Source organism: Phaenicophaeus curvirostris, chromosome Z (assembly GCF_032191515.1).
Source record: "Phaenicophaeus curvirostris isolate KB17595 chromosome Z, BPBGC_Pcur_1.0, whole genome shotgun sequence".
Classification (NCBI taxonomy): domain Eukaryota; kingdom Metazoa; phylum Chordata; class Aves; order Cuculiformes; family Cuculidae; genus Phaenicophaeus; species Phaenicophaeus curvirostris.
Window position 1 is genome coordinate 11,825,645 of NC_091431.1, and position 24,583 is coordinate 11,850,227.

The 24,583-nt window shown below is 46.3% G+C and overlaps 1 protein-coding gene across 2 annotated transcripts in view; it reads left to right on the forward strand.

The window, feature by feature from the left end:
• The window catches only part of CORO2A (coronin 2A), a 41,308-nt gene extending 17,171 nt beyond the window's left edge, over window positions 1-24,137 (forward strand). Inside the window, exons 2-12 of one of the 2 annotated variants that reach the window (XM_069880296.1) lie at window positions 1,211-1,411; window positions 9,748-9,864; window positions 13,963-14,112; window positions 14,619-14,798; window positions 15,431-15,547; window positions 17,463-17,567; window positions 17,907-18,003; window positions 19,641-19,753; window positions 20,607-20,697; window positions 20,962-21,233; window positions 22,597-24,137. In XM_069880296.1, the coding sequence (XP_069736397.1) occupies window positions 1,211-1,411; window positions 9,748-9,864; window positions 13,963-14,112; window positions 14,619-14,798; window positions 15,431-15,547; window positions 17,463-17,567; window positions 17,907-18,003; window positions 19,641-19,753; window positions 20,607-20,697; window positions 20,962-21,233; window positions 22,597-22,728 (1,575 nt within the window). In that variant the 3' untranslated portion in view covers window positions 22,729-24,137. The remainder of the gene's footprint in view (window positions 1-1,210; window positions 1,412-9,747; window positions 9,865-13,962; window positions 14,113-14,618; window positions 14,799-15,430; window positions 15,548-17,462; window positions 17,568-17,906; window positions 18,004-19,640; window positions 19,754-20,606; window positions 20,698-20,961; window positions 21,234-22,596) is intronic. The other variant, XM_069880297.1, reaches the window with a different exon arrangement.
• The last annotated feature ends 446 nt before the right edge of the window (window positions 24,138-24,583 follow it).

The window sequence follows — 24,583 nt, forward strand, 5'->3', positions numbered from 1 at the left end:
TTCCTGGCATTTAATAGTCATTCCAGAAGGATGCAATACCATGCCAGCAACAAGGACATTTTGGTTTAGAATTGCTTAGGCTCCTACTTGTCAGGTGATTATGCACTTGGCTTCTTGCCATTGAGTGCATGCTTCCTTTCAAATGCCTTCCCACATGAGTGAGTGGCCTAAGTCTTGATGTAACTCAAAAGCTGCTTGGTTGGATTTCGCTCTCAAACTGGAGTATTGTTGATCCAGCGTCACTGATAGTACCATTTACCAAGTGTATGTTAAATAGATAGACATGGGGCAGAACCAAGTCCTCTCCCAGTCTTTCGCCATACACTTAGCTGACTGTATGGGGCTCTCTTTCACCTATAACCTTAATGCCTGATCTGCATTTCTTTTCCTTTGGACAGGAGTATCTTCTCACCATCCCTACCAGGTGCCTTTTACAGTCTAGATGTAGTGGAAAGAGCAGGAGTTAATAGTCTGAATTGTCTTTTTTGCCCAACAAGGGTAGTTTCCTATTTGAAATCACTTGTGTTAGTTCCATTAAGTTTCACTGCTCTCTGTGGGAAGGGATTCTGATGTTTAGCCTGCTTTTTGTATCTAATTTAAACACCATTTAAAATCATTTAAAATGCTGTCTGAGGGCTGTGGCATGGTTATAAACCACATATGCAGGATGCCACTGTCAGTGGAAAAAAACCCCAACAGGTGACTGTAATTACTCCTATGATCTGTAAAACTTCTTTTTTTTCCCTTCATGTGAGCAAAATTTAGACTAGTTTTTGGTCCTAAACCACCTGAGGGATAAAGGAAGTGTGCATCCAGACTGGCTTTCCTCAGTTAAGGTGTATATTTCACATGCTTCCTGAGCTCTATGCTACCAGGATTCAACTCCTCTTAAACTTGCTGCCATGTGGCCTTTCCCCAGCAATAGAGATGCTGGTACATGCACTGCTCAGCTGGCTGCTGATAGAGAGCAGTCTTTTCTCCTCTGCACTCTTCTCTCTCCATCAGAGATATGCAGTGGGTGCAGAGATAGGTCATGGCAAATGAGCAAAGGCCAGCAGAAAAACGCAACTGCCGCTTACTGGCTGAGGGTTTGTGCAAGGAGATCAAATGAGGAGGATGAGCCTATGCTGGGGTGAGGAGTGGGAGTCTGCAAACTTTGCTGGGATAGCTGCTCCTTATGTCATGAGGGATTGTGTTTCTCCCTTTGCAGATGTCGTGGCAACCACAGTACCGGAGCTCCAAGTTCCGCCACGTGTATGGCAAAGCTGCCAGCAAGGAGAAGTGCTACGACTGTGTGCCCATTACACGCAATGTCCATGACAACCATTTCTGCGCTGTGAATCCCCACTTCATTGCAGTGGTGACTGAATGTGCAGGTGGGGGGACCTTCCTCGTCATTCCTATCAACCAGGTGAGCTCTGCCGAGGTGAGCTGGCTTTCGCGAGCATGTTGAGGCGCTGGAGGAGGGCTGGACTTTCTAGGGAGCTAGATCTCACAGAGGCTATTCAGTTAATACTGTTGCCAGAATTGCAAAATGATAGAAGGTGATTCCTGTGGTGTGTGTCCTTATAGGTTTTATGTTGGTGCTTGCAGGTTTTTCTTTCTTTTGTTTCATATCTCATTTACCTTTCTTGTATAATCAGCAGGAGCTGTGCTGTTCAGGTATTTATCTCCTGGGAACAACTGCAAATAAAAAAGCAGTTAGTAGATAGAGAGGGTAAAAAGTGAAAGGTGCTTTAGTGGCATGGCTTCAGCTGTGACCAAAGAATAATATGGTATGTTCTACTCTATCTTCTACTTTGTGAAAGAATGGTGACATGGTCATCAGACAATGAAGCTCTTAAGCTTCAAGCACTGATGCTGGAAAAACTTGCCTTTCAAAAGCAAATAGGTTTATGGGTTTTGATGACTTAGGGATCTGATGACAGAGAGAATCTGGTTGTCTGATGTTTATTGCTTCAGAAAAATAAGGCATACACTAATGTGGGTTGACTTCCATGTGAGATCTCTGGGATCAGGGCAGAACAGATGAAAGGCAACAGTTCGGCCTTTAATTAAAAGTTAATTCATGGTGTTATTGCAATGCCACCTTTTGAATACATATTTGCTAATGATGAAAGTGAAATGCTATGCTTGAAGAACCTAGCACAGTTCCTGGCCCTTCTAGACTTTCTTTACCCCGCTCCCTCAGTCCTGTCGCTCTTCACAGAATCACAGAATCACAGAATAACCAGGTTGGAAGAGACCCACCAGATCATCAAGTCCAACCGTTCCCATCAAACACTAAACCATATCCCTCAGCACCTCATCCACCCGTGCCTTAAACACCTCCAGGGAAGGTGACTCAACCACCTCCCTGGGCAGCCTGTTCCAGTGCCCAATGACTCTTTCTGTGAAAAATTTTTTCCTAATGTCTAGCCTAAACCTCCCCTGGCGGAGCTTGAGGCCATTCCCTCTTGTCCTGTCCCCTGTCACTTGGAAGAAGAGGCCAGCACCCTCCTCTCTACAACCTCCTTTCAGGTAGTTGTAGAGAGCAATGAGGTCACCCCTCAGCCTCCTCTTCTCCAGGCTAAACAACCCCAGCTCTCTCAGCCGCTCCTCATAAGGCCTGTTCTCCAGCCCCTTCACCAGCTTTGTTGCTCTTCTCTGGACTCGTTCCAGAGCCTCAACATCGTTTTTATGGTGAGGGGCCCAGAACTGAACACAGGATTCGAGGAGCGGTCTCACCAGTGCCGAGTACAGAGGGAGGATAACCTCCCTGGACCTGCTGGTCATGCCGTTTCTGATACAAGCCAAGATGCCATTGGCCTTCTTGGCCACCTGGGCACACTGCTGGCTCATATTCAGTCGGTTGTCAACCAACACCCCCAGGTCCCTCTCCTCCAGGCAGCTTTCTAGACAGACTTCTCCTAGTCTGTAGCACTGCATAGGGTTGTTGTGCCCCAAGTGCAGGACCTGGCATTTGGCCTTGTTAAACCTCATGCCATTGGACTCTGTCCAGCGGTCCAGCCTGTTCAGATCCCTTTGCAGAGCCTCCCTACCCTCCAGCAGATCCACACTTCCACCCAGCTTAGTGTCATCTGCAAACTTGCTAAGGATGCACTCGATGCCTTCATCTAGATCATTGATGAAGACATTGAACAGGGCTGGACCCAGCACCGAGCCCTGGGTAACCCCACTTGTCACTGGCCTCCAGCTGGATTTCACACCCTTTCCCACCACTCTCTGGGCCCGGCCATCCAACCAGTTTTCCACCCAGGAGAGTGTGCGCCTGTCCAGGCCAGAGGCTGACAGTTTCTCAAGCAGAATGCTGGGCCTCATCACCCGGTTCTCTTGCATGTGCTTCATGATAGCACTCAAGATCACCTGCTCCATGACTTTCCCTGGCACTGAGGTCAGACTGACAGGCCTGTAGTTTCCTGGGTCCTCCCTGCGACCCTTCTTGTAGATGGGCACAACATCAGCCAGCCTCCAGTCCAGTGGGACTTCCCCAGTCTTCCAGGACTGTTGGAAGATGATGGGAAGGGGTTTGGCCAGCACATCCACCAGCTACCTCAATACTCTTGTATGGATCGTGTCCGGCCCCATAGACTTGTGCCTGTCCAGTCGGGCTAGCGAGGCTCTGACCACCTCCTCTTGGATCACGGGAGCCTCATTATGCTCCTCTAGCTCCTGGGTTAGTACACAGATGGAACGACCCTCCTTACGACTAAAGACTGAGGCAAAGAAGGCATTAAGTACCTCAGCCTTTTCCTCATCCCCTGTTACTGTTGTTCCTTCTGTGTCCAATAGGGACTGTATGGTCTCCCTTGTCCGCCTTTTATTATTTATATATTTGTAGAAAGATTTTTTGTTATCTTTCACTGACTTGGCCAATCCAATTTCTAGCTGAGCCTTAGCCCTTCTGATTTTTTCCCTACACAATCTCACTTCCCTCCTGTAGTCCACCCAAGAGGCCTGTCCCTTCTTCCAGAGCCCATAAACATTTCTCTTCTTCTTGATATCCCTCAAGATCTCTCTATTCAACCAAGCTGGCTTTCTCCCCTGCTGGCTTTTTTTCCGGACCACGGGGATGGCTTCCTCCTGAGCTGCTAGGACCACCCTTTTGAAGAGCTCCCAGCCCTCCTGGGCTCCCTTGCCCTTGAGTACTGTCTCCCATGAGACTTCACCAACCAGCCTTCTGAAGAGATCAAAGTCTGCCCTCTGGAAATTTAATGCTACCGTCTTGCTAACCACCCTCTTCACTTCACCTAGAACAGAAAATTTTATCATCTCATGGTCGCTTAGTCCTAGGCGTCCACCTACTGCCTTCTCTGTTCACCTACAAGGTGAACCTACTTCTCTGTTCCCTACAAGGCCTTCTCTGTTCACCAACAGCAGGTCCAGGAGGGCACCCTCCCTTGTTGGTTCATTCACCAGCTGTGTGAGGAAGTTGTCTTCCACGCACTCCAGGAACCTCCTAGACTGCTTCCTTTCTGCTGTGTTGTACACCCAGCAGATATCAGGCAGATTGAAGTCTCCCACCAGAACGAGAGGCATCGATCTAGAGATTGACCGCAGCTGTTTATAGAAGAGCTCATCAGCTGCTTCTCCTTGGTTGGGTGGTCTGTAACAGACTCCCATCACAAAATCTACCTTCTGGTGGGCTCCTCTGATTTTGACCCACAGGCACTCAACCTCCTGATGGTCACAATCCATCTCAATGGAGTCCAAGTCCTCCCTTACAAAGAGGGCTACCCCGCCTCCTCTCCTACCCTTCCTGTCCCGCCTGAAAAGCTTATACCCCACCATAGCCGTACTCCAGTTATATGAGTCATCCCATCACGTTTCCGTGATGGCAACGACATCATAGGCCCCTTGCCCTACGACAGCTTCCAGCTCTTCCTTCTTATTCCCCATGCTGTGTGCATTGGTGTAAATGCACTTCAGCTGAGCTGCCGAGCCTTCAGCCCTCCTAGAGGGAACAGGGTTCGTTCCCAACTGCCTGGTAACTGGAGTAGTTAACACCAGAGTGCCTGCATCTCCCTTAGCACCCCGAGGTGTGTTCTCCCCCACTTTTTGTGTGGTGAGGTACTGGTGGTCCTCGCCCGCGCACCCTCTCCCAATCGCCAATTCCCCACGTCCAGGCTTGTTCCTGTCTAGCCTGGGCTCAACCCCCTCACCCTTCACATCTAGTTTAAAGCTCGATTTATGAGCTTGGCTAGGTTTCTAGCAAGGGCTTTAGCCCCCCTAGGAGACCCATGTTTCCCACCCTTAGCGAGAAAGCCTGGGGGTGCGTGAGCCACCCCATGATCAAAAAAGCCAAAGCCCCTCTCCTCGCACCAGGCTCGGAGCGAGGTATTAATCAAATTCTTCATCCTGGAAGAAGACATCCTGTTCAGAGACAGGCCTTCTAAAATTAACCACTACCCTGTTTTTCTTGACTGAGTCACTTCTGCTTCTTCAGCTATGATCTGTTGAGTCTGAAGAACTTTATCACAGAGCTGCATCTATAAGCAAGCAGCTGGTGACTGTGGGACGTGGTGTGGGACTCAACTCTCAAAGCGTTGGCAAAATAAGCTGAAAGTGTGTGCACTGTTTACTATTAATTTTTCTCACCTCTTCTCAGTCTGGCTAGTCTTCAGGAGCAATTCTTGCATTCTTAACACCTGCTCAGATACTCCACCCAGATCTGAAATACTGCTTGCAGAAGTTAAAGGTGTGGTAGAACTAGAGGATACAGAAAAGGATAATTAAAGTATGTCCATGAAAATACGAAATTGCTTTCATGTGGGGGAGACTTTATGGGGGGAGGCCTCAATCAGCCTGGGAGAAAAGACAAAAGAGTGAGATATACAGCACTGTGAAGAGGGTGGGGAAGAAGTGTAAGGTGTAATTCTTCTTGATTTGCATGTTGAATGAGGTCCTGGAGACCAAGGAGCAAACTGTTAGCAGCAGATATGAATGCTTCTGAAATTCAGATGTGGAGCTTACTACTCTGGATGCTGATGAGCTTGGAAGAATTAAAGGGTTCAAAACAGGATGGGGTTTTGAAGAGGAGTTGGTTTACAAAGTGTGTTTCTTCAGACACAGGTGCCTTGAGGATTAGCCTTTGGTGGTGGGTCCTGTACTGTCTTCTTACAGCTGTTCTCCAAATACTTGTTCAGGTGCTGGTGGGGGGGATGAGTGGCCTCAGTCAGCCACAGAAAGGTTTTCCTAAGGTTGAGGTCTGTGTTACCAGTTACAGTTTTTATTATACGTTTCCAAACCGGTGCCACCTGGTAAAGAACAGCAGCTTTTCACTTGTGCTCCTGGTGGTGATATTTGTGGCTGCCACCTCCTCCTGTGGTGAGGACCCATGGTGGACCGTGTACTGGACTAATGGCTTGTCCCGCTAGCTGCCAGGGCACTGAAGGCAGCTGGGTCTGGAGACATGTGCTTAGGACAGTATTGCCTTCTCATGATTTCTTTTGACTGGATTCACAGGGTCCAGCCACGTCCCAAGCATACCATAGTGTGGAGGAAAAGCCCAGAACCAAAATCTCATTTTTAGCCAAAGCAGGAGATGGTAGCCAGGATAGGTAGGGCTGCACTTTCTGGGAAGCATGAACAACCTGTTTGGGCAGCTGCACTTGGTCCTCCAATGCTTTTTTGAATTTATTCTGCATGTGCTACTAGAAGGGCTGCCTACTTCAGGATGTGGTCGTATGCAGGGTCAATCTCGCTCCATTTAACCATGCCTCATTGCTTGTTTGTTGTGTTCATCTCCTGCTGAGTCATAGACACGATGTTCTCTCATCTCTCTTTGAATAAATACCACTTGCTTTCTGCACCATTCTTCCTCTCTGAGAGCCTGAGGGTGAGGAAGGGTTGGGAGCAGCAGGGGTTATGTAGGGAAAGAGCTCTTTGCCCTACGTATTCTTTGTCCTTCTTTCAAACCCGCCTTTGATTCAACCTGAAGAGGAGTTAGTTGGATGTTTGCTACCACCTGGAGAGTGGTTGAGTATGTATCAGTTGGGTCCTCATGAAGATGTGCCCTTGAAGCCAGCTGGGTGGAACAGCAGCACATCCTACCAAGGTGGGATGTGGCTGTAACCACAGGGGCTGCCTGGTGCCCAGAACAGGCTTGATGCCTTTGTAAATCTTGGAAGTCTGAGAAGACATGGGCTCAGTGACTGAAACTGGGAGATGAGCTGATTTTCCACAGTATGGACTGTGTGCATGTTGGTGTCTGACACAGATGTGTTGGGGAAGTGCATGAACCTCATGCCAAGGAAGGATCTTGACTCAGAGGGGTATTTTGTGGCGTTCCTTTGAAAGACAAAGGCCTGCCTTTTTCCTTCTTCAATGACCAGACTTGTTTGAGACCACATCTGCCTCTTGCTTTGCAGCATAAAGAAAAGAGACAGCAAAATGAGAACAAAGTCCTGAGAGACAGGGAGATATTTGTGTCCAAGTCTTTGTAGTCTGCAGTCTTCCAGTGTGTCACCACCAGGTGTGAAAGGGAGGATATCTATGGTTTTGTAGACCTCCTAGACACAAATGCTGCTACCTTCTCTCTGCGGGCAAGAACTATGAAATGAAACCCGTGGTGACCTTTACCTAATTGATGCCATGTGTGAGCACTGTGTCTTGATGTGATGACGAGGTGTGTTACTACCCACCACGCCTGAGAACACCTGAGAAGTGAGGCTGATCCATGTCACTGTAATCTAGCCTGTATGAATCTGCTGGGAGAGTTTTAACAGCTGTCCCTCTAGAAGAGGTTTTTGTTAAGGAACTCTTAGCTTGGCTACTTTTAAAAAATATTGGGAGCATAGAAGGCAAATAGTTGAAAAATTGCTCATTTTCAGGGTCTGCAAACAACTGTAAAGGTCTGGTACCTCTGCATGAATGACAACACATCTAGTTACTGCAATAGTATTTGATCTGTGAAATGAAATTTCCCCCAGACTCTAAGAGGTTTACTTGCACATGCAGATGTGTGTCTGAGACCAACAGCCCTACCTGCCTTGTATGTTTACTGGGGTTCATGTGTTGTAAGTCCTGCTCTGTCCCAAGGCTGCAGGGTTGCACTGGGGCTGGTTGGACTGGCAGCCAGTAGGGCAAGAGCTGCTTTACCAGGGCCAGTTGAGCCTGCTGGGTACATGGAGGTAGGAGAGCCTTGCAGGGCAGAGCAGGCAAAGCAGGCTCAGGGCAGCCTGGGAGTCTCCCAAATGGAGTGGGGAGCAGGCAGGCAGCCAGCTCTGGGAAGGGACAGAGTTCCCATAGGGATCAAGGGTTCCCTGTAGAGCTGGCTACCCAGCCCATTGGGTTACCAGCTTGAAACCAAGTCCTGAAGCCTGCAAAAGGACACCGTGGGTGGGGGAACACTGCTTATTAAAGGCCTTTTATTTCTTTTCTGCCTTCCCAAGTCACTTCGTATTGTTGCTGTTATAAAAGGGAATTGTTTTAGACTGTACTCTAAAAAAGCACAGTCTTTTACATTTCAAAGCACTCTGGATGTTGACTTTAAAGCAGGTTAGTCCCAGTCTATGTGACAAACTTTCCAGTGAAGTGAGACATGGTGTCCTGTTCTGCATTCAGAACTGTAAATGTTTTCAAGGCTGGGAAAATTACATTCTAGCCACATCCAAGCTAGAGGCAGAACTAATTCCTCTCTTCTACACACTGTTAAGGCCCATCTCTAGAAACATGCAGGGAGTACACCAACAGAAGTGTCTGCTTTCCAGGAGAGCACATATTGGCATACAGTTCTATTTACAATTCTTCCAGCTGGAATACAAGTAAGAAGGTAAGCATCGCCAGCTTGCCACCATGTCCCTCTCCTTAGGTGACTTACCTTTACTTTTGGACAGATGTCCAAGACGGGATGAAAAGTGGTTCCTGGAGCTCCCTGTCCTTCTGCTTTTGACAGGGAGAAGCATGCACTGCTCCAGCATTAATAAATTCCCAGCACAGTATTTATAAATTCCCAGCACCCTTTCTAGATCATATTAAATATACCGACTTTGTAGCAGAGGGCATGCCTACTGTAGGGTTTTATCTCGATGCAACACGGCCCCCATGTGGCACAAGGTCCTCAGTACTACTTAGTGCACCTCATGCATGATTTTTGGAATTAAAGATGTTGCCCAAATATGGCATTTCAGAGAGTCCAGAATGCTGACTGAATCCAGTGAATGGCTGAATTTGAACAGAATCAGAGTGAAAAGGATAGCTTGTTGAAACAAAAACTGTGTTTACATTTTGTGTCACAAATCTCTTTTTACTTAAAAATTAAAATAAATACTAGCTGAACAGTAGCTGATGAGGCTGAACAGTAAGAGCTAAGCTATTTTTTTTTCTTGCTTATAAGAAATGTCTTCTGAAAGAGATTCTGTCTTTTTTTTTTCTGTCAAGATCTTTAAAAAATGTGGAAGATTCAATTGATTCTTATTATTTCCCATCTAAGTTTCATTCTGATGTCTGAACGAAATACCATCTTCTAACTCCAGCGGTCTTGATTGCTGTATGTGACAGATTTCTTGATAGCAGTGTGTACCTAGGAAGGCCTAAGGACTTCTTTCTTTACTTTTTGATAGTATCATTAAGACTTGCCTTGCAGTGATAGAAAAACCCCATTCTCAACAGATGGAGAGCACCTAGGGCATTTGGAGCGTAACAAGCAGAAAGAGATTTCTTGCTGAAGCTGGCTTGGATATTCTTTAAAGTTGTCCTGTAGTTCCATGACTCACCTTAGGTTTGACAATATTTGTTTTTTTCCAGACAGGCAAGCTCAACCCAAATCATCCCAAAATATGTGGCCACAAAGGGAATGTTCTGGATATCAAGTGGAACCCGTTCAATGACTTTGTAATAGCTTCATGTTCAGAAGATGCCACAGTAAGTTTACCAGCCTGTACTCTTGCTTTTAGACTTATGTGCTTTTTGGGTAAGGAAATAAAAGAAACCAAAAGTTCCATGGGTGGGATGTGAAAGTATATATATATATGCTTATAAAAAGTCAGTTAAGAGTAAGATTCCTGTCTTTCTCTTGAGATTAGGCCTGCGTGGTCCTTCCAGATGATGTACCAAAATCAGTGTGAGGAGGAAGATCAGTTTTGTGGGGGCTTGCATGTTTTTAGGGGTGTTTGCATGAGAAAGACAGAATATGAATTTAAAATGGAATGACTATTCAAGTTTAATCACTGTGAAACTCTTACTTTACTTTAGAATAAAAACTTCAGAACAGTATACTCTGGAACAGCTAATTCGGATTAATTCCCTGCAGAGCAATTTGAGCTTGTTCCAGCACTCAGTTACTCTGTAAATTTGTGCTGAATCAGTTATAGGGTAGCTGAGGAATCTGCATCATTCTGTTCTGCATAAAGCACAAATGAAGTGAGCCTTTTCATACTGAAACCACAGAAAGACTCCGGACATGCAAAGGTTCACGCTAAAGCAAACCTATTAAAAAAATATCAAATGCATCACATCAGGTTTAAGTTCTAGGCAATAGGTGATTTGGCTGAAGTTGGTATAATTAGGATGCAGTCACATATTTTACTTTAGTATAAGTGCAGAGTAGTTATTAGCAATTTCAGGTTAATTCAAGGGACAGTTAATTACATATACCCACTGAAAGGTTGCTTTTCATGTCCTGTCAGAAGTGTGATATTTGCATCTGTGATAGTGAGGACTTCTGACTAACTGCTGTGCTCCCGAGTGCTGTATCCATCCTCCCACTCCACACTTCCAGACAGAGCCTGGCTCTGTTTTCTCAGTAGTGTTGTTAGTATAGAAGGCTTCTATCTGTTCACTGTGAAGCTGTCTCTTCCGCAGGCTGAGCATTCCCATCTCCCTCAGCTTTGCTTACAAGGCAAGTGCTGCAGCCTCCTGAGCATCCAGGTGGCCTCCATTGGACTTACTCAAGTTTATCAGCACCTCTCTTGCACTGGGAGGTGCCAAACTGGATACGGTATTCCAGCTGTTATTTAATGATTGCTTAGTAAAGGGGAAAATAGCTTCCCTTGATCTAGTGGCTATTTTCCTGTTGTTCCAGACCAGGATATTGCTAGCTTTCACACCTGCCAGGGCATGCTACTGAGTCATGTTTAATCTGGTGTCCACCAGGACCCCAGGGTCTATGCAAAAAGGCTGTTCTCTGTCAGCTTTCTTTGCCAGTTTCCTACTGAAACTTGGTAGTGGATCGTTCTCCAGGCTGAAGAATGGAAACACTGAGCTTTCCACTGGTCTCATCACCAAAAGTTGTTCTAAGAAGTCTTGGTGTTTGTGACTGAACTTTGTTTTTTGGTACTACACTTCAGTTATCATCCTGACACCAGGAAATGGGATCTCAAGGGTCCCCTGCACAGTGACACAGTGTAGGGACACCTCTTCACTCCCCACTAAGTGGTGAGGAGAGCAGACTGTGTTTCTTAGTGTGACTGTCTTTCCTGGTACCTGGTAGCTAGACTTATGGAGGTCACTTAGTCCAAGCCCTGCTCAAAGCCTTATCCAGATGAGTTGGGAAGATCTGCAAGACTACAGATCTTGTGGGCTTACTGGGCCCTTCTTCCAGGGGTTGTCGGGCTCTTCTGATATCTAGGGAGTGCCCATATTGCTATTTGTGTCCATTGCATTTGATACTCTCCTTTTGCACCTCCAATGAGTTTGGCTCCATCTTCTCTGTGCTTACCTGCAGTGTAGTTGAAGGGCAGTCGGAAGAGCTCACCTTTACCTTCTTGCTTCCAGATTGAACAAATTATTTTCTTTCCAGCTCCCCTCAGATTTGCTGTGCTCTCGTCTCTTCCTCAGATTTGCAGTTCTCTCGTCCCCTCCTCATTTCAGTGGCTGCTCTTGGACTCACTCTTTGGGGTCAACATCTGTGTTACTTGTCTCAGCCTGTACTGGAATGCTCAGATTGGACATACTGTTGGAGCACCTCCACAGCAACACTTTCTCTGTCCCGAGAGAAGTCTGAGAAAGTTTTTAGGGTTCCAAAGGTGTCCAGCACTTCCACCTGGCAGGACTTTACAGTCAAAGCCTTCCTTACAGTCAGTTGTTAAAGGCTTGATGTTCTCTGACTTTTCTGTTTTAGCATAAGCCACTATTCAGACTCATGTGCAAGGATGCATCTGGTTGCTTTTACTGGGTTGGGTCTCCCTGAAACTTTTGAGGAAGGCCGCAAGCTTCTGTGAAGATGGTGGCAATTTCCCATTACTCACATTCCTCAGAGGTTGCTTGGCCATTAACCAGCCTTTCTGGATCTTGCCTTGGTGGTACCACAGCTATTTTTGGTGGTGTGTTACCTAAGCATGTAGAGTGATACTTTTGTGTGTTGGAGGGGATGGTCTCTATGAACACCCAGTGCCCATTCCAGTTCCTTCAATCAGGCTCAGGACTAAAGCCAATGCAAGTGGCTAGGGGCTGAGAGTTTGAGCACTATGTGGGAAGGGCTTATCCTCTTGCCTCTTTTGTTCCTTTTGGCAGATCATCAGGCATGCATGAATTGAGTTTGCTGAAGATTTTCTTCCCTGTGGTTAGAAGGGCAACTCTTTGCTTTATCAAGTTTTCTTCCAGGTGCAGCAGGGTAAATGGCTTATGGATTGTTCCTGCGTGGCATGGCAGATCTGACTCCAAGACCTGCTTCTTTTGTACACTAAGTAGTATCAATTCCTGCCATTTAATGCATCCTGAGATTCCATCCAGGGGCTTTTCCCTGTTTTTACCACCAACTGTTTCATAGTGTGGGGACTGAATGTTTCATTCTTGGCAGTTCTTCTCAACATGAACACAACCTGTTTTTCCCTCTCCTGTTGTCTCAGCTCCATTCCTTTAGTGATAGCTGTTGAAGCTGTAGAGTGTGATGCTTTCTGTTGCCACTGTAGATGTTCATCTGTAGGCTGCTGGACCCCACAGTCCTTATGTTTCTGATGGACTTGATATGAACACTATTGAGAAAGCTGCTTATGATCTTTCCCAGTAGGTCCCAGAATTTGTGCCTCTCCTTCCTTGGCTTAGAAAGGTGTGACCTTCACAGCCAAACAGTAGGAGACTCAGGCAGCTTTGGCTAATTTCCACAAACTATTTGCTTCAAAAAACATTTCCCTTTTGCTTCAGGCTAAGTACTAGAAAAAACATGACAAGCATAGTAATTTTTTTGAGACAAATGGTTAATCATCTATTAGCACACTAAATACTTGTGTTTCTAGAGTTAAGTGTGAGAAAGTCTCTCTCATTTTACCTGCATAGATTTAGCCTCTTTTGCAGGTTTCCTCTACTATCTTCTACCCTAGAGGGACAGAGGATTTTTGTTTTCATGCAGCATCCTTCTGGAAGAATCCAGGGCTACAGGCAGACGTATTGTGAGGCAGTACGCTCCCAGCGTTGGGTGACTTCAGTACAGAGCTGCTGAGTCTGTCTGCTCAATGTATCTGCTGTGTGGCCATCTGGGTAGGCTTCTATGTGGCTTGACAAATGGCTGTATCATTCGCAAAGCATTCAGCACTGGTGCAGTTTTCTGTAGGACAAAGAGTACATCAGCTGACCAAGGTCATTCTCAGTTCTTTTACCAGGTGGTGTTGAGTGGATGACTGCTTGGATCAATCACTTGATGACATCTTCTGGGACTTTATTTCATATTTGCTTGTTCCTGCTCAAAGTTTGTTAGGAAGCAAGGTCTGCAACATCAGTGGTTTACTTCTTCCTCTTGAGAATAACTTTTTGTAATTGTGCTGAGACCTTGGCCGGGTATAAGGGATGGATTGCCAAGTTAAAACAAACTGATAGAACTGCTGTCTAGGGATAGAGGGCAGAGAGAAGTCTTCAGGCCAACAGAAAAGTAATTGTACTAATTTAAAGGACTGGCATACAATAAAGCCACGAGCATTCCTATTCACTGTCTAGGGAATAATAATATGGAGGGAATAATACCTATTGGTAACTTTGACATTAACTCCTTACTCAAGAATCTCACGAAGACCCTCCTGTGCCATTCAGGTTAAAATATGGGACATCCCTAAGCACTTGCTGACTAAAAACATTGCCAGTCCGACGAAGGAACTTCTTGGGCATACTCGAAGAGTGGGCCTCATTGAATGGCACCCCACTGCTAATAACATCCTCTTCAGCTCTGGCTATGACTACAAGGTGGGTCTGTTCTCAGTGCAGATTTTCTACAGACAGGGTGTTTTAATTTTAAGCTATAATATAATACAATACTATAGAGTACAGAATTCTTCAGGGGAAAATTCCTTGGTGACATCCAAGGCAAAAGGACATTGCTACAAGTTTTAAAAAGGCTTGCTAATTTTCCAGTCTTCTAATGAACTTCAGTCTCCTCTGCCCTTCTCCTTTACTGGATTGGATATTATATGCAAAGCCATGCATTTGTATTTGGCTTCTTTCTTGTGCTAGTGCAAATATTTGCTCTAATGTTGGCCACTTTTATGTGTAAAATGTGGTTCCAAGGGAAATTAGAATATTGGACATACTGAGCAGACAGTATGTTGCTGATATAGTGTTGTAAGTACCAGGAATTATTTTAAATTCAGGAGCACAAACATTTGATACATATGGAACATATGGAACACAAACTCCCCAACTGATCAGGGAGCAAAGGGCTGATATTTTTTTTTTTTTCTCTTTTACCCCAGATAATGATCTGGAACCTTGACATCAAGGATGCTGTCATCTCAAAGCCAGTGAAGACCCTTGATGCTCATAAAGATGTAGTCCTCTCCATGTCATTCAACACAGATGGCAGTCTCCTTGCCACAGCCTGCAGGGACAGAAAGATACGTCTGCTAGACCCTCGTGCAGGAACAGTCCTGCAAGTAGGTTGCATTCAGGGGTTTGTGGTGCAGCTGATCTTACCCCTTGGAATGTTTTCTCTTCTGGGTACATGCATTGCCATTAGAGAAGATGCATCTGTGCCCCACATTGCCCAAGATGCCAGATAGTGCTATTTCCTTCTACTTTTATTGGAATGCTTTCTGTCATTGTTGGAAAGGGTTTCTGCATCTTCCTACCATGCTCATTGCACCCTGAAAACCTTCTTGAAGTGCACTGCTATCACAGCTCCCTCCTGCGATCCTTTGTGGGATGCCTTGAGAGGGCTTGTAGAGATCAGGTGGAGAGGTGGATGCAAGTGCATGTGTGTCCCACTGCCAGGGTTGTTAGTGCTGCCTGTTCTTAATATTTGTTGGCCAGGTGAAGCTGACTGCATTTTGTAAGTATTTGCACAGATTTGTGTACACAGAAAGTCCTGCCTACAGCTGATAGGGATTGCCCTCTTGCAAATATGTGAATCGATAGAGAGGTTGACTGGGCTTTTGGAAATGATCCTGGAGTATTTGGGCCACCTTTCTCAGATCCCTGTTACATCCAGCTCACTGATCTTTCACATGTGGCTGAATCAAAGGTCATGCAATGTCATGCTCATGCAATGTCCTTTCTGTTCCTATAGGAAGCCAGCTACAAGTCTCACAAAGTCAATAAAGTCCTGTTCCTTGGAAACATGGAAAAGCTGTTCTCTACTGGAACATCTCGGTGGAATAATAGGCAAATTGCATTGTGGGATCAAGTGAGTTGACCAGCAGTTTTTACCATGCCAGCTTCAGTCTTATCTCTGTTGCTGTAACTTTTACTTTTTTTTCATCTCCCAAAATACCCAAGAATTGGTTTGTAGTAGCGATATGGAAGTGATCTGTCCAGTTCTTAATGGGTAATAGGTTACAGAATCTCAGAATCACAGAATCACTAGGTTAGAAAAGACCTCCGGGATCATTGAGTCCAACTGTTCCAATCAACCACTAAACCATGTCCCTGAGCACTTCATCCACCCATCCTTTAAACAACTCCAGGGATGGCAACTCAACCACCTCCTTGGGCAGCCTCTGCCAGTGCCTGATGACCCTTTCTGTGAAAAATTTTTTTCTAATGTCCAGCCTGAACCTTCCCTGGTGGAGCTTGAGGCCATTCCCCCTTGTCCTGTCCCCTGTCACTTGGGAGAAGAAGCCAGCTCCCTTCTCTCTCAATTTCTGTAGAAGCTCTCAAAGCTTCTAAGCTTTAGCATAGAAATCTGCCAGTACAAGGAATGCGCTGCCTACTACAGGAAGAAATAATTCAGAGAATCTTTGGATGGTAACAGGAGCTCTGACTTAAAAGCAGCTCTTACTAGTCTTACTGGTGAATTGTTACTGGTACTGGAAACATAGATGATCTCTAGACATAGCCTGCTCAGGTGAAGCCCTCAAGGGAGAAAAAGATGTGAGATTTTTTTGATTTGTGATGATTCCTGACAGTGAAGTATTGGGGTACCACTTATTGGTCACTTCCAAGACATGGTCTCCTATCATGACTGTGCTGGCCTCACGAACTCTGCTCTCCTCTACCTATTTCGTATTTCTTTTTCTTTGTCAGTGTCTCACTTTGTCCTTTCGTGTCAACCACCTTGCAGCCCAGTCTTTGGCCTCTTTGTGGTTTTGTCACCCTTTGTACCAGACAAATAGCAGACTAAGTCTATGATTTGCCATTTGTCTATGTTTGGACATGGCTTCTTTACACATGTGAGAGGCTGTCCTGCTTTCTGAAACCTTACCGCAAAGCTGAGCAGTGCTCTTACACGCCACGGGTCTCACAATAGAGTTTTGCTGCCTTCAGAGCTGCCTTCAGAGCTGGCCACGCTTAGTTTGAGACCACAATGGGAAGGCCTGTGGGAACCGGTATGTGCAGTCTCCTTAGGTACAGGCATTGGCACAGGACCTGCCCAACAGGCATCTTTCTGAGGTCCATATCCACCCAGGTCATCATCATGTCTAATCAAGCTCTGACGTTCTGAAGCCGGCAGCTGGACAGTTCTGTAGAACAAGCTATATATTAACCTTGTGCTAAATACATAGTTATGTAACAATAGCCACAATGGTAACCATGGGATGTCATACAATGTCTCATTGGTCCTACTGACATTGCTTACTTCATCAGTGCAGGGATAGATTTGTATTAGACGTGCCAGCTTTGTGTATGGTGTACAATGTCCTCCTACATGGCTTAGCTGCAAGATGCCAATGGGAGCTTTTGACCTTGCAGTGGGCACCTTCCCACTGTGCAGTGTGGCTCATGCAGATGGTTCATTTGGTGGCTGTTGCACTGTTGTGGAGGTATTGCCTTGCCTAGTGGTAGTGAGGCAGCAGGAGTAATTCAGTGTGGGATGCAGACGTGCCCTGAAGGCTCCTCCACCTCCCCAGGGGAGGCAGTGTTTCTTATCCTATCTACCCCTGAAACATCATCAGGTACCTGGGATGTTCTGGTAGTAGGAACTGATGTCCTAAGGTGCTGGACTCAATCAAGAACAGCACCCATTTCCCACCCACAGAGCTTTGAAAAAGTCTGTGCATGACCTTCACATGCTGCTGCCAGGTGGGTTCAGGTTAGGTGTCCCTGACTTGAAGTGACTGATGGGTTATTGCAGCTGTCTGTTTTTCCCATGTCCTGTCCAGAATGACCTTTCTGTGCCTTTACTGGAGGAGGATCTGGATGGCTCTTCCGGACTCCTGTTTCCCTTCTACGACTCAGACACGCACATGCTTTATGTTGTGGGAAAGGTAAGTGTTTTCCATGTCGGCAAGTGCTGGCCTCTCTGATTCTTGTCCTGGCCTGTGAGACTGAAGTCAAAGATGCTCCTAAAGCATGTTAACCTAAGAATATGGGCCGATGGGATTGGGACCTGAGGGTGCTGCAGCATCTGGCCACACTTTCCACTGCAGACATACTACGTTTACTGTGAGGAAGAATACTGTAGAGCCCTAGCCTTCCCACTTGAAATTTGGGAGTAAATACTTGGTTCATTCTTGACACTGCATGACTTCTGAGTACAGGCATTCTTCAGAGACCCTCATGCTGAACAGCAGAGCCTGGCTTATGTTCATTTTCTCTACCTTTAGGGTGATGGAAATATACGGTACTATGAGATAAGCCCTGAGAAACCATACCTGAACTACCTGATGGAATATCGTTCTCAGTTACCACAGAAGGGAGTTGGTGAGTGGCAGCATATGTCTACCATTACAAAAGGACAGTGGCTGCTCTATTTTAGGGGCTGTGAGAGTCCATAACTATGCAAAATATCATTTAGAAAAGAGAGTGGGTCAGAGTCCAGTCCTCACCCAGGTTTACAGATGCACAACAGTCAGTTTATCCCAGTTTGCATGTTTATCACAGGTGGTATCACACGGTTACAGCTTGGAGGGGTCCCTTCTGACCAGCAGAGTGTGGGCTGGGAAGCCCAGTCACTACTCCATCCCCTCTCACATACCTAGTTAAGGTGGAAGGAACGATAGTCTTGATTTAAAGGTGGAGAATGTTCATTGCTCTCTCTGAATTTGCTCTAGCATTTTGAACATTGAATTCTGTTGACGTAGTTTCCACTCTAGGATTTCTCTGGTAAGGGGTGTTTCACATTTTAATGCCTCCACACCCCTTCACACCCCTTCACACTAACTGTGGATACTCCCATTCTTCCAGGACTTAGGTACAGGTATTTAGCAGCACTGGATTTTGTGCCTGCAGGTCTCCTTCACAAAGCTGTTATTGAAAAGAATAAATTATTTAAAATTCAGCTGGAAGATCTCTCCTTTATTTAGCTTTTATAATCCTTCCAAAGTACAATACCCTGATTTTATGTTGTTGTAGTCTCTTTAAAAATTGTTCCTTGAAAAGGAAGTGTACAAGTGGCCTTTTAAGGCCTGAACAAATCAAATCTATTTCCCTAATCTGATCTGTCCTGCTGATCAAACGTGATACTAAGTTTATTGCACAGAAGCTTCTTTGCCAAACTATACACAGTATAAAGGAGTGGAGTTCAGGTTCACATTTAGATGGATGTGTATTGTAAGGAGCAACAGTCACAGAATCACAGAATCACAGAATAACCAGGTTGGAAGAGACCCACCGGATCATCGAGTCCAACCGTTCCTATCAAAGTCCTACACATAGAACCTCCTGTTTAATGAAGTAATTTGATGTTGACAGAAAACAGATCTACTGTAGGACACCATGAGGTAAGGTCTACAAGGAGAGCAATTGTTAAGGGAATTTACATAGTTGTCGGCTTTGAACTGCAGAAGCTTATGGGAGGGAAATCCACTGAGGCCACCAGGTACAGAGACCCGGTGTGACTTAGCCAGTTCCTGAAACACAGATGGTGCTGTCTGACACAGTAGATGTTCACACCTTTCTTTTACTCCATTCTGCTCTGGAACAGCATTGTGGGGAGAATACTGGGCTGGAGGGGCTTTCAGCCTGACTCATAGCTATTCTGGTGGTGTTTAGGTGTCCTGAAATCGCTCTCTTTTGAACCTGATAGTCAAATGCTTTGGCATCAGCAGTTCTGCTCAGCTGTGGTCGTTCTGTTTGCAGCTCATGAGAATGAATAAGGGCAAGAGACTTAGCAAGAAAACCACAGACCCTGCTTGTCAGTCTGTGTCCTGACAGAAAAGAAACTTTTTAATCTTGTTACTGGTTACGCTAAGCCAGTTATGGGTGTAGATTTGAGACCACCCTGCTGTGTAGCTGATGCCTTGACTCCCTTTTTTCTTTGGTGACCCTTTTTCTGAGATGGATGACATTAACTTTCCCAGGGAGACTTATACCCTGTTTGTTTCATACTATCCCACCAGGAATGATGCCGAAGAGAGGCCTTGAAGTGTCAGCTTGTGAGATTTTCCGTTTCTACAAACTGATCCCAACTAAAAGCCTGATTGAGCCCATCTCCATGATTGTGCCTCGACGAGTAAGTTAACCTCAGATCATGTTCATGTCTGGAACAAATATCAGTGAAAAAGCGGGCAGTGCCTCCTCTCTGTGACTCTGGAACAAATATCAGTGAAAAAGCGGGCAGTGTCTCCTCTCTGTGACTCCTGGGGAAGGGGAGGGAGGGGAGGGAAGGGGAGGGAGGGGAGGGAGGGGAGGATAAAGGGAAAAACTGTTACAGACAGTTTTTCTGCAGCATGTAGGACATGACCCGTTGCACTGAGAATGATATGGAAGTGAGTAGCAGCGATGCTGTGGGTAGAGAATGACTGAGGTTATGAATCTGTAGCTAACCAAGGTCGCTCCTATGTGACCAAAGTTACGTGGGAAATGTCAGCGCTGTGCCCTGTTATTCTAGGAACATTTGAGTTCATGAGTGCCTTGAATTCAGAGACACGGCAGAGCTCATGCTCATTGTAACTGCCAATCAAACATGTTCCTCCAGCATCATGTGGACCAATTGGCCAGTTTCTGTCAGCTGATGATCAGCTGATGATTTAAGACTTGTGTTAATCCTTTGTATCCACTTCTTCGTCCTCGGGAACGCTGAGTTTGAGAGAGCTGGGCTAGCCTGTGCCACCAGCCTCCCCTACTCTATTTTCTGGATGTGTAAAGACCTTACTGTCTGAAATTAAAATAGGCCTTCAGATGAGTTGGGGTGAGGTGGAGATAGGCTCAGGGCAAGTGAAAAGTTTGTATGTCCGTGCTGGTGTGTGCTAGTGACAGTCCCTGTGCTGAGGTGGAACAAACTTCTTTTCCATCACAGTCCAGTATGGTCCCTCTAAGCTAAAAACTCACTTACATAGTGACTCTGGACTTTTGTTTGTTTGCAGTCGGAGTCATACCAGGAAGACATCTACCCTTTGACCACAGGAACTCAGCCAGCGCTGACAGCACTAGAGTGGCTGAAAGGAGTTAATAAAGGTCAGCACATGGAAAACTCCCCCTTCTACTGCCCAGGGCTCGGGTGCGCTGCCTGACACTCTGGCCTGTTAAATGCTAGAAAAGAGGAAGGACAAAGGAGAGGCATAACAAATACTACTCTAAACTAAAATAATTTAGTGGCTAAAATATTGATTGCTGTGAACTCTGGAAGTTGTTCCAGTCAATGTTTATCCCTGCAGATTGTTTGAATGATTTCTGATTGTGGATTGTGGGTGTTAACACATGACCTGCCTTCCTCCCTAGGGCCTATCTTGGTGTCCTTGAGACCGGGCTCTGGACCTGTGAATTCCTTGCCACAGTTTCTTGAGCCAGAGCCACTCATGAAAACTGCCGACCTGAACCAGCACCAAAGTCAGGGAAGAAAGTTGCCGCTGGAGGACATGCAGAAGCCAAGCAAGATTGAAGACAGCAGAAAACAGCTGAAAGTGGAGGAGAAAATGCCAGAAAATGAGCAAGTGCGCCTCTCCAATGGCTTTGACGTGTTTGAGTGTCCACCACCAAAAACTGAAAATGAGGTGTGCATGTTTGGGGTGAAGAGTTAGGTCTGTGGGGGTAAGCCCAGAGTAAGCTGGCAAAAGGATGCTGTTTGACAGGTGACGGAATCCAGGAAGGGTTTATTTTGCAGGCAGGACAAGCTCTTCATTCCTTATGGAGGCGGAAGCTCTGCATGCCCTGGTTTACACACGTGAAGTGGAAAGGTGGCCCAGCAGCACAGCACCTGAGGGGTTCTGGAAAGGAGGGAGCAATTGATATCCTTGCTTCTTAGGCATTCTTGTGACAAAGGCTTGCCTGATGGCTGGCTGGAGACAAGGAGGTCCTTGTGAGGTTCTGGAGAGGACAAGGAGTTTATGCAGGGTGATCCTTCTATGAGATTTGCCTGGTGATACAGCAGGAATGCCTGTTGAAGGAATGGGTGCATGCTGCTCCCTTGGTCCATGGCTTATCCATGTAGTCTTATGTGCCTAACAATGCTGTGGGCCCTGACATGGGAAAGGAGCTAGATCTGATCCTGCCCTGGCAGCTCGCTGCTGGGGGATGACGTGGTAGTTAAGTGCCATTGAGACTGGCCGTTGGTTGCAGCCTGCTTCTGGGAGTGGACCCAGAAAAGGTCCTGGCCACTCCATGGTCTGACTTCAGGCATGGCCAATGCCCTCCTTTTACAGTAACCAAAGCTCGTACAGTGGGAGTTCTCTTGTGGTGATTTTCAAGCCCCCCCATCACTGGCAGCTCAGGGATATGTTTTATTTGCTTTTAGAAACCTTGGAAAGATTTCCTTCCCATAGCCATGCTTGGGTCCTCTTTTAGGTTCTGCGAAATTTTAGCATCTGCAGTTTAGTGGGGCAGGAATTCCCACAACTTAATTTGCCTGTGGTGTGAAAAGGATATTATTCTGCCTGTTTCTGAGCCTGTGGCCTGAGGTTACAGAAGCAACCTATGCAGAGCTGGGTACTCTAATGCATGTGCAGTGAAAGGCCATAATACATCCAGCTAGAGAGAACAGAGCATGATCAACAGGAAAAAAAGAAGAGAAGCAAAAGGACTTGCCCAAGTTCAGAGTAGGAGATGTGGCAGGTGCAGGAATTTAGACTCCAAATACTCTCTTATTTAGGCTCTATTTGAGTCTTCAGTGGTTTGAAGGTTATTCTTTCTGATTTTTGCCATTGAATTAAACAGATATAGCATTACTGAATGGTGCCTCGAAAATCCTGCACTCATAGCCTAAGCTAGTGAACATCAGGAGCACTGCTGATGTCCAGTCTGCTGGTTGAAAGCCTCCTTCTTAGATGCTGTCTCTTTCAGAAGTAGTGTGACAGGGCATTTGACTTTAAATCTGTGTTTTCTTAGTGCAAAGGAAGTAAAATGTGACTTTTCTTATAGCTTTTGCAGATGTTTTACCGACAACAGGAAGAAATCCGTAGGCTACGTGAGATTGTAAACCAGAGAGATATCCAAATAAAACAGCTGGAGCTACAGCTCAGAAACACCTGCACAGAAACAGGCTGTTATTGAGGGTGCTGGCCTGAAGCTCTTTGCACCCCTGGCCACTGGAGCAGACTCCGGTTCCTACGGATAACTCCTCCTAGGGCTTTGCTGGGTCAAAAATGATGCTTCAGGCAGCATGGACTTTCCTGGTTTGCGGTGGTCACATTTCCCTAATCGTCACCAGACAGTTACTGATGGACATGCTGCACTTCTTCAGGCTCCCCTTGCTTGCCTGCTCACTGGTCAGAAGCTCATGCATTAATGCTAGTGAAAGACTTTTAAAAAAATCTCACTCTTTTGGTCTGGGAGAAGCCGCCTATTAACCTCTAGCAATGACCTGTTTTGCTGTCCCTCCATGTGACATTAGGGTGTGAGAGTGAAGGCAGCTGCCAGCTTCTTTTCCCATTCCTGGGCCCAGCAGTGTGGTTCCTGTGGCCGCTGTCCTCCTGCTCTGCGAAACCACTGTGCAGCTGAGCTTCAGACGCACCTCCAGCTCCAAAGTGATCCTCACACACCACTCCTGCCTCACGGCTTAGCCCTGCAGTTGGATTGGCTAGGCAAAGCTGTGGCTGCCCTGACCTGGTGCTGTGTCTGTCTCCGACTGGGAGGCTACAATGGGACTGTCAAGGACTAGCACTTTTGTCATGGATAAAGAGTTGATATTTGGTGGTACTACCTTAAAGGGGCAGTGATGTGGGCTGGTTCCCACCAGAGAAGCTACAGGTGCAGCAGAGATCCCTGGATCCTTTGAGTCAGTGGCCTTCTTTCTCTCCTTCTGCCAAAGACCAGCCACAGTCACTTGGGGACCGTGGTCCTGCAGTGCTCATCAGATGAACAAGGACAACATTTAAAGCTGCACAGTGCTGACAGCAGGATGTTTGCTAAGAAGGATTAAAAGGACAAGAGTGGCGCTGGACTCCCAACCCACTGCAGACCTTCTAGCAGCAGTGCTAGAAGTGTGATGTCAACCACAGGAGGATCTTAGGACCATGGCCAGTCATGAACAGCCCTTCCCTGGTTGCTGCAGTGTTGCTTGTCCTTGTGCCCACAGCTGCTGCTTCCTTAGGTCCCACGTGCCGGTACCTTGTCCCATGCCTGCAGCCACCTACAGTGGCGGGCTCCCTCTTACCATCTATGTTGTCCAGTACCCTGGATCCTTCAGGGCTGCCCCATCTCACCAGGCCCTACAGCCACACTTAGCTGTGCCCTTATGCACCAGCTCTCTAGCTCACTGCCTTCCCCAGCCCTTTGCTTAGGGCTTGAGCAGCTATAGGATGCAGGTCCCATCCCTGATTTCAGCTGCGACCAGCTTTTATGCAGGCTGCCTTCAATGTACTGAGCTGGGCCAGTGGTAGCACTGATGGAGTGCACAGACCTGCCTGCCTTGTTGGTGCCTGGGGGTCTCCTTTCATTTGTTTCTGTGGTGTGGGACAAGGGAGCACATTTTAAGTTACCCTGGGGCCAGAGCATTGTGGCAACACTGAAGGGGGAATGTTTTTCCTTCCCCCAAGTGCAGAACACATAAACGTGTCTTTATGTGTTCTGTTCCTAAGCAGAGTAAGTAAGCCACTATTTAACCTGTAATTGTGCACCTCTGTTGTGAAACATGTGGAAATAACTACTCTGCCCTGCTAGTTCCCTGAAACCTGATGATTTCCTAAAATCTGAAAGAAATAGAAGGGAAAAAAAAAAGTTTGTGTAGTCAGAAATTCCTGCAAACAGGACTCCTTAGCAAGGGACTAAAAGCTGTGTTACTGCCTGTGCTCATGTGAGATGCCCCTGTGGCTATCCCCAAAAGCAATAGCCAGCAGGAAGCTCCTGGGCACTAAATATTCCTGTAAGAGAATCAGACAAAGACTTTGGCATCTCTTTTACTCTACTG